Below are 13,531 nucleotides of genomic sequence, written 5' to 3'. Positions count from 1 at the left end.
ATGTCTGCCTCTCCTCCCCCTGCTGTCATCAGCCGGTCATCACCACTGAGTCTCCCCTGGGCAGGACCAACCCTCCTAACTCTCCTTGGTCCGCTCTGACCTCCTCCCATAGGACCAGGATGGTCTTCCCCAAACACAGTTCTAATCATACAATGTGCCCCTCCTCCCTTCGCACGCATCCCAGGATTACCCTAGAACTTTTCATGGCTTCCTACTACTCTAAGTATCAAAACCAAAATTCCTAGCTGTGGCCTGAAGCCTCTGCCATCGGTCGTGCCTCTCTCATCCAGCCCCATCCAGTACAGCCGCGCGAGTTCTCTACTGCTCCAGCAGTAAACTAAGTGGCTTAAAACAGCACTCACTCTCACAGTACTGCAAGTTAGAAGTCCAAAATCCATCTCACTGGGCTAAGCTCAAGGTGCTGCACGGACGGTTCCTGCAGGGATGGTTCCAGGAAGAATCTGTTCCTGTACCTCTTTCAGCTTCTAGAAGCAGCCTGCATCCTTGGTTTGTGGGCGCCTTTCTCCCATCACTACAAACTACGGCTTCCACTATCACATCTCCTCCTACTGACTCGGACCCTCCCCTTTCTTGTGGAAGAACCCTGTGATGACACAAGGGACCCCGGGACAACTGCCCCATCCAAGATCTTTAACTTAATCCCAGCCACCAGGTTCCTTTTACCCTGGGAGGTACCACAGTCACAGGTTCGGGGGGTTTGGATGTGGACCACTTGGGGGGCTATTACCCAGACTAGAAGTGACCGTGCCCAGGCCTGATCACTTCCACTCTCGATTCCCCAGCAACAATGCCTGTTTAAGGGCTGGAGGACCAGGCCTCCCCATCACAGACCTTCTGTACACATTCCCTCCACCTTGATTCCCACACCACCCAGGTAACTTTATTCATCCTTCAGCTCCAAGCTCAACTGTTACTTTCTTGATACCTCAGCTCACGTCAGAAACCCTTGTCTCGGGCCCCCATACAGCTGTCTTATCTCCAAAAGCATTTATTTGTGTAACATGATTAAACGGTAATCTCTGTGCAAGGAGGGACCAGGTTTTATTACTTATCATATTCCCATGGCCCCATACAGTCCCTGGCACACACCTTGACAAATACTGGTCGTTGAATGAATCCTCTGAATGTAGTCAAAGCTGTAATTTATGTGACTGCCTGGTGAAAAGCTCCAAACATAAAGATGCCAGGAACAGAGAAAGCAAATAGCAGTTCCAAATATTAATCCAAATCAAAAGTTACTAGAGCAGACACTTCCAATTACACGCATTCATTTGTAACCTGGCTACCTTCAGACAGTGCCAGTCCCATATGGCATGCTCCAGGACCAGCAGGTGGTATGCCGCAAGGTCAGTACATATGGGTGTAACCAGAAGGATCACATCACAGTCATCTGAAAACAACACACTCCCCCAAACGGAAAGATGAAATGATGGGTATCTTTGCACAATGAGACATATGGCTCTTTCACACTTCTACAGAAGTTGCGTTGTACTCCACCATACATCCTCTGTCCACTGACATTTAAGAGACCTCCAAGACTTCCCATAGACAAGCAACAAAGAGATCAACATTCCTACACATACAACTCTGCACCTTTCTTAGCCTAAGGAAAAACCGGATCAAGGGGCACACACGTTTTGAACTATCACTTCTGGTGATAGTATACCAGACTCGTCAGACAAATATTCCTCCTGAGGGCAATTAAGGATAGTAGAGGAAATATACAAAGGGCCCCTACTGAGGGAATCCCACAGTAAGGAAGCCCACAGTAAGGCAACAACACAGAGATGAAGGCAAAGAACTCAACACGCTTTTCCTTTAAGGTGAAACATAAGCAATGAGAAATTAACCTGAACATAGTATAGTGACCCAAACAATGAGAAAAGAAAAATAAATGAGACACTAGGGCACAGATAATGGCTCAGGATTTTTCCAGAACTGGCAAAAGATACCAATATTCTGTACTGTCAAGTAGCCCAAACAAATCCCAAGAAGGACAGAAATTAATATACTATTACATACGGACTGTATTTTGCAATTTTTAAAAAGGCTAAAAAAGGAAAGGAAATTACTCTAACCCCAACTTCTGCCCCTAAGTGTAAGGAAGTATGTATACAGGGCAGAAGGACAGGAGACAGAACTTCTTAGTTGAATTGACAGAAAGTCTGCAATAAAGCAACAAATCAAAAGCTGACTTCGGTCATACAAATAGGGACTGATAATAAGACAATAGCTGAGAAAAAGAAACTGCATAGTCACAGAAAGTAAGTAGCTTAATCCAAACACTCAACAGCGATACCAAGGCAGGCGGGGGGCGGGGGGGTGTTTGTTAAGAAGAAACTTACTTTAAACATTTCAGCATTATTTAAAATTTTGTTTTAATATGTTTGTTGTTTAAAAAAAAACTGTAATCATTTTTAAATAAAAATTTCAGGTAGTTCCAGAGGGGCGCCGGACTGACTCAATCAGTTGAGTATGCGACTCTTGATCTTGGGGCTGTGGGTTCGAGCCTCACACTGGGTGTAAAAAATAATAAAATCTTCAACAAATACTTTTTTAAAAATTTTAGGGAATTTTAATTAATAGTAAAGGACCATTATTAGTCTTTCCAAAAACCAGACTATTTAGAAACAATATTCAAAAGAGAAAAAGAATGACTTATAACCCAATATACACTCATCCCCCCAAAAAAAACCCTGAATTAACTAGCAACATGGATTCTTTCTTGAGCAAAATATTACATTTCTTAAAGACTTTAAATAATGTAATGTCTTATTTGTGAATAACTAATGAAGCATATTTTTCAATATTTAAAGATACCCATTTACCTGGCCCACTGGTTGACTGATCACTGCCATACAAATCAAATTCTCGTGCTTCAAGCTGTCGGTATTTGTTAATATACTCCACTTCTGAGCTCTTTCGGCTAAGTGGCCTGCAAAGAATATCCAATGTTAGTATACGGTTTCAGAAAAGCCAAGAAACCCCATGTGCCAGGGGAATTCTTAAATAGTTACTTTTGCATTAAATCATAGAAGAATACATGCAAGAGGTCAATCAGCAAATGAAAATATGCCTCACTCCACATCTACATACCACTTAGCGCACATTTAAACAGTGAGAAACCACTGTTTCCTCCTTCGGAGTAGCAGAAAGAATGAAAATTCTCCAATCAGAATGGAGAGTGGTAAACGGGTAAGACCATCTGTTATCCTGAAGGGCAATCTGCCCATATCTGAGCCACACTTTTCCCCTCAGTGCCTTCCACAGAGCAGTATTTCAACACGTAGAGAAGGAAGCACGGGCACAGACATGCACGGAAGCGTTCATTCATTCAGTAAATAGTTACTGAACACCCAGCACATGCGAGGTTCTGCCCCAAACACAAGAGATACAGCAGGAAACAAAACAATGTCCTTGCCCTCATAAAACGGCCACTCTAACGGAGGAGACATAATAGTATACATACTCGTTAGTGATTCAGAGAAAAATTTAAAAGGCAAGGGTATGAAAGGACTCCAGGGAGGAAGGGTCCAAACATCATGAAAGGGAGGAAATTTTTACAATGCCTGTAACAGTTAAGACCTTTAAACAAATGTCCAGTGGAGGGCTAAGTTCAACGATGGCACACTCCTACTTAGTATGCATCTTTTTAAGGACTGCCATAGCTATATTCATACTAGTAGGTAAAAACGTACAAGATGTTAAGTAAAAAAAAAAAAAGACAACTGCAATGTGATATGCAAAATATACTAATTACTAATACCAATTATGATGTTTGTATTATCAATATTTAATTTAATTGCCCTGCTGTCAGAGACAAGACTGTATAATACCAATTCTTGAAATAGATTTACTTTAATAAAATGCTATTTGCATTAAATCCTACTTTTGTCTGATATTCAGTTAACAGCAGCATTCTTTTGATTACTATTTACCTGACACTCATGAATCCGCTCAGCAAATTAATAATTAAGGGCTGACTCCACACCAGGCACTGTCCTAAGCACTTGGGATAAAGCAGCCACCAAGGACGCCTGGGTGGCTCAGTCTGTGAAGAACCTGACTCTTGATTTCGGCTCAAGTCACGATCTTAGGGTTGTGAGATCCAGCCCTGTGTCGGGGTCTGTGCTGGGCACGGAGCCTGCTTAAGATTCTCTCTCCCTCTCCTGCTGCCCTTCCCCCCACCAAAGCAGCTGGCAGACTTTTCTCACAGAGCTTACACTCTAGTTCGGTAAAGAAAAATCAACACAGAGTATGTTAGACAGAGATAAGTCCACAGAGAAAAATAAGCCAGGAGAAGAGATGGGGTGAGGGTGGCTGCAATGTTAATTGATGAAAAGGTGACATTAAAGCAAAGATCAAAAGTCAGAGTGGGGCCGTGCAGCCCTAGGGGGAAAAAAGTCTCCTGATGGAGAACCCCGGAAAGCCAGAGCCCTGAGGCAAGTGTGCCAGCAAGAGTCAGGAGGCAGAGGGAGCCAGAGGTGGGAGGAGACCAGAGGTACAGGGAAGTGGGGTGGTTCCTAGAGAGGGCAGGGGGCAGGCTGCTGGCAGGTGCTAATTACAAAGATTTTGGCTTTGGCTCTGAGATGGGTTTCAAGTGGGGACCGAAAAATAGCAGTATCAAACTCCTATTTTAGCAGGCTGGCTCAGAGCGGCAGAAGCAGGGAGACCACCTAACACACCAGCACAACAGCCAAGGCCAGAGACAAGGTGGCTGGGACTCCGACTCGAGCGGCAGCAGGTAAGGTGGGGCCGCTGGAGTATGTGGGCATACTAGATCTGGGTATGAAAACACAAGAGTCCAGAACGATTCCCTGGTTCCCGCTGCTGGGAAGACCAAACACACACGCTGCACCCCGTGCCCGACGAAATGAAGCTATCAAGCCAGGCCGGAGCAGGGGGGCTGTACTGGGGTCTCTGAAAGCACAGTAATGGGCAGATGCAGGAAGAAGACCAGAATTCGGAGCACCAGCAGGCAAACCAGCAGCACACGCTGCTGTTTAACTCCGCCATCCCTGAGCCCAACTCACCGCACTGCCAAATGCAGACACAGGTCCTGGCATAGAAGACAGAGCACCTAGAAGTGCTCTTGTGCCTCGGGGAGCAAGAAAGTGGACCCCAAATGCTCAAAGTGAGGGCAGTCCCCAGTTTTTCTCTTTTCTCCTTTCTCTCGTATTCCAGGGGTCAGCAAGAGCCTCAAACAATAAGGAGCGGAAACACTGTCTCCCAGAGGGTAGGGTAGACCCTCACTGCCTTCTCTCCTCCTGGGTCCTCCCACTGCTTGACCCCAGATATGAATGCAGGCAGCTGCACTGGCAGGAAGCGCAGGGTGGAGCAAAGCAATAAAGGACCAAAATCGGGAGCTGCCAGGAAATAGAGACCCACCCCCCAAAAGGTCGTCCATAAGCTACTGGGCTCACCCCAAGGCTGCACAAGCATGGGCTCACCCGCAACAGCCCACTGCGGACTGAGGACTGAGAGCTGAACTACAGAACGGCCAGCAGGTGGCACCACGCAGGACGGACCCAGAGGGCACTGTAGTGGTTCTGAAAGCCCAGAGACCTCGAACCCTACAGAAGGCTGGTAGGAACCTGCCGCCTGAACACAGCTGCTCAGCTGCATTCCCCCAGAGGATTTAAACAAGCCCCAGGGTCCCTTAATACCAAAATGCCCAGCATAGTCAGCATACGAAGAACAAGGAAAATCTCCAGAACAGAGCAATGACCACTTAGTTTAGATACTGGCTATCCAATTTGGGAACCCTACACCTCACACCAATCTCAGATCAATTCCAAACTGATTCAAAACCCAGGCACTTATGTTTTTAAGCCTGTAAAGCTGAAGTTCTCCCACATTTGAGAACTTTGGAGTAGAGAAGGCCTTCATAAACAGGAGCATGAAAAGTCAAAAAGGACATCAATAAACTGAACTAAACTGTCATTTAAGCTGATGAACAACGTCTCTAGAAAGGTTAAAGAGCAAGGACGACGGTCACTCAAGCACACAGCACTGGAGTACATTACGAATTCCCGTAAATCAACATACGCACAACCCAATATAAATGTGATTTTAACTTTAAAGTACATGCATCAGTGTATTTTAATTAAATATTTTAAAGAAAAAATAATACTGGGAAAAGAAATTTAGCAGTTTTAGTTTCCCCTCAAATATTAACTACATCTTTTTTTTAGATTGATTGACTGATTTGGGGGGGGGGGCAGAAGGAGAGGGATAAGCAGACTGCCTGCTGAGCATGGAGCCCGATGTGGGGCTCGATTCTCAACCGAGATCACGACCTGAGCCAAAACCAGGTGCCCCTTAACTGCATCTTTACCAGCCAAAAGAAAGAAGAACCAATAATCCAAAACTTTAAATCCAGTAGCAAAGGAATTAAAAACAAAAGGCTATCAGGGGGCACCTGGGTGGCACAGCGGTTAAGCATCTGCCTTCGGCTCAGGGCGTGATCCCGGCGTTATGGCATCGAGCCCCACATCAGGCTCCTCCGCTGGGAGCCTGCTTCTTCCTCTCCCACTCCCCCTGCTTGTGTTCCCGCTCTCGCTGGCTGTCTCTATTTCTGTCGAATAAATAAATAAAATCTTAAAAAAAAAAAAAGGCTATCGGTCTCCTTACAGTGACAAGTCTTCCTTTCATTGTTACCAAATGCTGCTGGACACCTTGAGAAGACAATGACCAAAAAAGAAACTGACCAGTTTCATAGTTTATGTCTTCCACACAAAATATCCTAAGGTTGTAATCCATCAGAAACACTCATTTATTCAACTTACTAAAATGCTTAATAAAATCCAAATTAATCTGATCATAGCCTAATAAACAGGAAGGATTAACACAAAGGTACTTTCTTACCCTAATCTACAAATATTTACATTCTCCATCTACATGGTAGTAGGAGCATGACTGGAATGGTTGGCCTATTTCAATCAAACAATCTCAGGACCTAGGACAGAAAAAATGCAATTGGTAATAATACCAGTAGCATACCCTGTGTACTAGAAACACAGGTTTACACAATGAACACATCCGAGGAAGCTGTGCTGAATGTAAGCTGACTGGTAAGAAAAGCTGTGAGGGTTGGACTTGAGCAGTAGTCACGATGGCAAGACAGGTGCTAACTAAGCTCCTAGGAGAGGGAGATGGTCTTCGAGAAGCTCTCTGTGTAGCATCTCACTTATCTTCAAATCTCCAAAGGACCTCCCTCCCCAGAAAGGCCTTTCCTGACCTCCACATGGAACTCAGGGAGGCCTCCAGTGGATTAAACAACCCCGCCTCCCCCCCCCCCCCCCCCCCCCCCCCGCAACCTGTGATCTGCGATCAGCTTACTGGATAACACATGTGCTCCTACTGTCTTCCCACGGGAAGGTGCTCTCCACAAGGGAAGAGACGGGGTCCGTTTTGTCCACTGCAGCACTTCCAGTCCCTAGCCAGCATCAGGCCACAGCACAGCCAACACCTGCTGAGTGACTGAAAGCCAGCAATTCCAGTGGAGGGCAGAGCAGAGCCTAATCAGAAAGGACTAGAAAACACGGAGGAGAGAGAACAAGAACACAGGCCAATCTTTCTATAAGTTTGAAGGAACTCTAGAGCCAAGGAAAATATGCTGATGTTTTTCCTCAGACAAAAGATAAGATAATATGCTGATGTTTTTCCTCTGACAGATAAGAGAGAGCAGGACAAGTGTCCGGAGAGTCAGGCCTGCCTGAAACAAAAGACATACTCTGGGGGAGAGTGAGAGGGAAAACCGGGTAGGAAGGGATAATACAAGACGGCAGAGGGCCCTGAAAAGAAATTTGGTTTATGTTCCATATCCAACATACGTCTGATGTTCCCATCTCAGAAGCAAAAATTTTAAGAATTAAAGCAATAACAAGGAGTTTATTCAAAGGGAGAAGTGTCAGGATTCATCGTAACTTTGGTAGAAAATCTGGTAGGACACTTGTGTCATGATAAACTTTCCTCTCCTCTCCTTTTCATACTCTACACAATGTAATGTGAAACCTTCTTGTTGAAGAGAATGAATGCTGACAAGGGGCTTTTTCTCACGTACAAGCAGTAGGAGCTCCAGGCTGACCACAGACATCACTCCTGATCCTGCATGACATACAGGTCTGATGTAAACCCTGCCTGTTCTTCATGGTTCACTTGTCGGAAAAGGCAACAGAGGAAACAAATGTTATAAAAGGAAAAGCCACCATGTAGTCATTAAACACAGAACTAGAGAGTAAAAGACCTGTCTGCTCTTGAGCAAAAGACACATAGCACCTGAGCGGCAAATAGCACGATAAGGAGCAGTGCGCATCATCGGCACCCGCCCAAGCAGTGAGGAGAACGTCTCACCTTCAGTTCCAAAAGAAAACACTGTAATATTAGGTCTTCTATAATGAATTGTAAGACTTTCTTTTCAACTTTCTATGTTCTTAGGTCTCTATTTTTTCCTAACCTTAATCTACTATGGCTATGTTTTTAAAGAGACTATAAAGTATATTTTAGAGTTACCTACTTAAGCATTTATGTCCTCCGGCATTACAACTTGCTTAAATACATAAATTCAACTACTATTTAGAAAGAGAAACAGAATGAGTACAAAAAATAACCTTTACTAAATATTTCACATGACAGATATCAGCATTATTTGCCTACTTTGCTCAATCATAACAAATTTTCTGAAAACGGGTATTTTGCAAATCGTCAAGACTGATCTGTTTTCCTGCTTTCATTGGAGGGGACAGTGACCTGGCTTCTAGATGGCCTCAAAGTTAAGCTGAAGAATAAAGGCAGCGTAGTTATTTTTAGAGCTCTCCAGGCATAAAAATACAGCACTGAGCTGTGACCTACAGCTATGCACAGCAGAGCACCACGCCATGCGGCAGTCCTCACCGTGGCCGGGAGCACATCCGTGGTGCCTCACACTGTCGTTCTCGTCTCATTACCAAAGAGAAGTCTGAGTGCATTTAGGACCAGAGCCCATTGCTGCCGGCATCTTTTTCAAATAGACTGAGCTACATTCAAAAGTAGACCATTACATAATTTGTGAAGACTGAATAGTAAGTTATTTTTGTCATTTCTTCTAGCTTACTTACAAGGTGAATTAATGAGCAGTCTCTCTAAATGAAGACATCACAACCTCGTTCCTAACATAGAAACTTATTTATTTCAAATACAGTTTCAGTGGGTAAGTAAGGAGGCTCATCCCTTCTAACAGGGGACACATCCAGGAGAACAACATATGCCTGAGTAAAACACGGCTTCACCACTAATTCAAGCAAACTCTTTGGCAACATCACCACATCGGATCCATCAACTTACCAGGTACGCTTTAAACCTTTTCTGCACAAAACCTAAGTCAAAAGTGTACTTCCTGTACACTAATATTTTAAAGCCTCCTAAGAACTTTTAATAGCAAGTGTCAGTGTTATTTTCAGAGAATGTTCAGTCTGGAGATTATCTCTGACTTTGTATATTTCATTTCCGCTTAGCTACATAAACGTATTTTCGAAGCTTGGTGTTTGGTACTGACCTAGTTAGAAACTGAAAAGCTTTTATCCATGTTCTAATCTTATTCTGTCCTGCATATCTAACCAGTGAAAAACTCATGCACTTTTCTGGCAAATTTATTGTAAAGAAACAGATATTTGCTCATCAGAACCACAACATTTTATGCAAATAAACAAGTGAGAATATTTCCATAGGCTAAAAATGCCACTTTTTGGCTGGATGAAATGGCCAAAATATGATTCCTACAAACCCACACCCTATCCTGGCTCCGATGTAGTGACAAAGACTCTGCTTCGGGAATTAAAGTGGCATCTGAAGGAGCGAGAGAGATTAATACAAGAGATCGAAAATGAACAAAAAGTGAAAAAAACAGGTGTGGATTACAACTGGCTGAGAAACTACCAGAATCCCCACACGACCATCCCAGCTACTGAACAAAGACAACTTGAAGTCCTTTGCTCACAAGTTCAGCCTTGTCAAACTGGAACTATTCTCAGCAGGTAAAAATACTATGTTCTCTTTTGTGATATTTTGCTACCGTCAAGTCTAAGTTCCTCATACATCTAGACTGGAAACTGTATTCTATCATGTCAATTCTTTAATCACATATATCAAAAAAACCCAGCAACCAAAATCTCCAAGGATAGACTGGACAAAAATATTTGTTGACCTCTTACTGGCTAGGAAATATTTTAAATCATATTCAGAATTTCTTTACTAAGAAGCATAATTTTAAAAGAGTGCGCAGATTACTCAAAAAGGTGAGGAACTAATATAGGATCAGGTTATTTAAGCTGTGTTTTGGAAATAAACAGATATGACAAAATGAAGTTTCTGAATTGAATATTCATTACTGGTTTCCCTGCAGATTTCGAGAAGTTTTAGCAGAAAATGATGTACTGCCATGGGAAATAGTCTACATCTTCAAGCAAGTTCTGAAAGACTTCCTAAACAGTACTAACAAAGGTAACCAGCAAGAAGTCCCAGAAGAGTCAGGGAACACAGACTGTCCTGTTCCTTCTGTGATCCCGGGCACAGGCCCCAGGAGTTCCGATAAAGACGAAATACCCACTATTTCCAGTTACGTGGACAAAACCACAAAGAACAGGTTCCCAGCATTCTCGCATAGAATATGGAACCTACCATATTATTACCCATCAAGTTAAGTTACTTATAACCAGAGGAGTTTTTATGGCCATCTTTAGAAGCAGAATTCTTAATATTAAGAATACGAAAAAGTAACTTGATTTCATGTTTCTCTGTTGCAAAGTCAGATGTTAAGTCGCTCTTAACTATGCATCCTATGTTTTAAATAGTGTTCCTTTTTCATCCGCTCTAAAAATGCAATGTTTTATTGAACTGTACACTTTTAACTAAAATGATTCCTTAACATTTTGAAAAAAATGTTTGAAGTATTTTCTTACACTTCAAACACATCTCAGAGGGACAAGTATGGAATTGGACAAATTCTGTGTGAAAATGAGACATTAACCTTGACTTTTATTCCAAAAGGAAGCTATGTATAAAATAAAATAAATGATTGATGTGAATCTTACTTTTACAATATAACACAGAATTGACTCCAGCTCAGTCATTCTCAGCAGGGAAGGGGAAGATGGGCAGCGACAGAGGAAATAACGTGCAGCTTAAAGACTAAGTGGTGCTTTACTTCAACATTCAGATTTGTTAGTAATTACAACATCTTTAATCTCAATTAACATTATGGGAAAGTAAAAAAAAAATAGAGCTCTGTATTGTATCAATAAAAAGAAACAAACTGGGTTCACCGAAATAGCAAATATTCTGGGGCACCTAGGTGGCTCAGTCAGTTAAGCGTCCAATTCTTTTTTTTTTTTTCTAAAGATTTTATTTATTTATTTGACAGAGATAGAGACAGCCAGTGAGAGAGGGAATACAAGCAGGGGGAGTGGGAGAGGAAGAAGCAGGCTCATAGCAGAGGAGCCTGATGTGGGGCTCGATCCCATAACGCCGGGATCACGCCCTGAGCTGAAGGCAGACGCCCAACCGCTGTGCCACCCAGGCGCCCCTAAGCGTCCAATTCTTGATTTCAGCTCAGGTCATGATCTCGGGGTCGTGGCATCGAGCCCCAGGTCAGGCTCCTTGCTGGGCATGGAGCCTGCTTAAGATTCTTTCTCTCGGGGCGCCTGGGTGGCACAGCGGTTAAGCGTCTGCCTTCGGCTCAGGGCATGATCCTGCATTATGGGATCGAGCCCCACATCAGGCTCTTCCGCTATGAGCCTGCTTCTTCCTCTCCCGCTCCCCCTGCTTGTGTTCCCTCCTCTCGCTGGCTGTCTCTATCTCTGTCGAATAAATAAATAAAATCTTTAAAAAAAAAAAAAAAGATTCTTTCTCTCCCTCTCCCTCTGCCCCGCCAGTCCTCTCTAAAAATATAGCAAATATTCAATATACAAAATTCAATATTTCATAATTTCATTAAAGTAGCAAACTAATCATTGGATTTATTTTTTTTTGTAAAGTCCCAGAATCTTTATCATTCTTCAAAGTAAGTCCAAAGAACCTAATATTTACAACTTTCTATTTGGCGATTTGTTTTTTCCCATCTAAAAAGAAAAATATTCAAGACTAGAACTCAATATCTGCTCCAAAAAAAAACCCTTCTGACTTTTTTCCTGGACTCTTAGCCAACATCTACACCATTCTGACCAGGCCTCAATTTGGTCTTTAATCCTGTATCATATACGGTGTCAATCCGAACAGGGTTTAATAAGACAAGGGAAGTGGAAAGATAGCACTAAGTGGATCTAAAATAAAGACACCTCTCACTCCTGTTCCCTTTTGATTGTTTTCATGAGCTGTCTAGCTATGACTCTTTAATTACTATAAAAGTCTTAGAGTGGAAACTATTTGTGGGAAAGCTGAGTATCCCCAGAAGTGTATAATTGCTTATTGTCCAGTGAATACAGAACAAATAAGAGTTTTAATACTATTGCCTCAATGGTGGTAACAAAATTTCTGTTTTAAACAACGTGGAGTTTGAATGCGGCACTAGAACTGGCCACCTCACCATGTGGATTAGGAAATACACAGCAGAAAGAGGCCCCAAATACTCCATTCTCCCCACAAGCCACCTCCATCAGCCACCACACAAAAGAAATGACCAAGCCCACCGCACTTTTGAGAGGCACCGTTCTCCCTGTCCAGACAGGAAGAAGAGGATTTTCCTAAGTTCCTCACGTCCGAAGCTTCCTGCAAGTGAAGGAGCTACAGACAGTTATGTGACCCACTAGTCCAGGAAGAACAGGAAGCCCGCGTTGCTCTAAGTCACCCATGATGCAGTCAATTCCACAACCAGACTTTAAAGGGGAGTGGAAGATGGGGCGCCTGGGTGGCACAGTGGTTAAGCGTCTGCCTTTGGCTCAGGGCGTGATCCTGGCATTATGGGATCGAGCCCCACATCAGGCTCCTCTGCTATGAGCCTGCTTCTTCCTCTCCCACTCCCCCTGCTTGTGTTCCCTCTCTCACTGGCTGTCTCTATCTCTGTCGAATAAATAAATAAAATCTTTAAAAAAAAAATGTTGAAAGAGATCAGAGAGGTGGAGAGAGGAGGTGTGGGAGGACCGCTGCGGCTGTGGGGGCCACAGGAGACCTCTGTAAGAAGTAAGACATTGAACAGGGCCCGGAACGATGAGAGCAGTCAGTCACGGGAAGAAACTGGACTGCGGGGGGCAGGGGGATGACACTCCAGGCAGAGGGGTAGATGCAGAAGCCCCAAGGCAGAAATGAGTTCAGGGTCTTCCAGATACAGAAAAAATGTCAATGCGGCCAGAGCGCGGCAGATGAGGCAGCCGCCAGACAGACAAAGGCCTGGCCACGACAGGGGCTACGTTTTTTTCTGACGGCAACCTGGCCACAGAAAACTGCACACCTACTCAAAGAACCTTAGGAGTGAATGTTGACTCGAGAATTTGTTCATTCAATAAATAGTAACTGAGGGGCACCTGGGTGGCACAGCGGT

At 43.6% G+C, this 13,531-nt stretch overlaps 2 protein-coding genes across 2 annotated transcripts in view; one reads left to right on the top strand and one right to left on the bottom strand.

Annotated features, from left to right (window-relative positions):
• The window catches only part of TDRD9 (tudor domain containing 9), a 114,757-nt gene that overhangs the window by 95,076 nt on the left and 6,150 nt on the right, over positions 1–13,531 (bottom strand). The window contains exon 2 of the mRNA XM_034642919.1: positions 2,850–2,956. Coding sequence (XP_034498810.1) covers positions 2,850–2,956 — 107 coding nt within the window. The remainder of the gene's footprint in view (positions 1–2,849; positions 2,957–13,531) is intronic.
• Positions 8,890–11,043, top strand: RD3L (retinal degeneration 3 like). Its single transcript, XM_011224454.3, has 4 exons — positions 8,890–9,083; positions 9,203–9,348; positions 9,729–10,034; positions 10,403–11,043. The coding sequence occupies exons 3-4, from the start codon at positions 9,736–9,738 to the stop codon at positions 10,698–10,700; spliced, it is 597 nt and encodes a 198-aa protein (XP_011222756.1). The 5' UTR covers positions 8,890–9,083; positions 9,203–9,348; positions 9,729–9,735; the 3' UTR covers positions 10,701–11,043.

This window comes from Ailuropoda melanoleuca, chromosome 14 (assembly GCF_002007445.2).
Source record: "Ailuropoda melanoleuca isolate Jingjing chromosome 14, ASM200744v2, whole genome shotgun sequence".
In the NCBI taxonomy this organism is placed as follows: domain Eukaryota; kingdom Metazoa; phylum Chordata; class Mammalia; order Carnivora; family Ursidae; genus Ailuropoda; species Ailuropoda melanoleuca.
The sequence above is the reverse complement of the archived record's forward strand: the minus strand, read 5'-3'. Positions and strand labels throughout refer to the sequence as shown.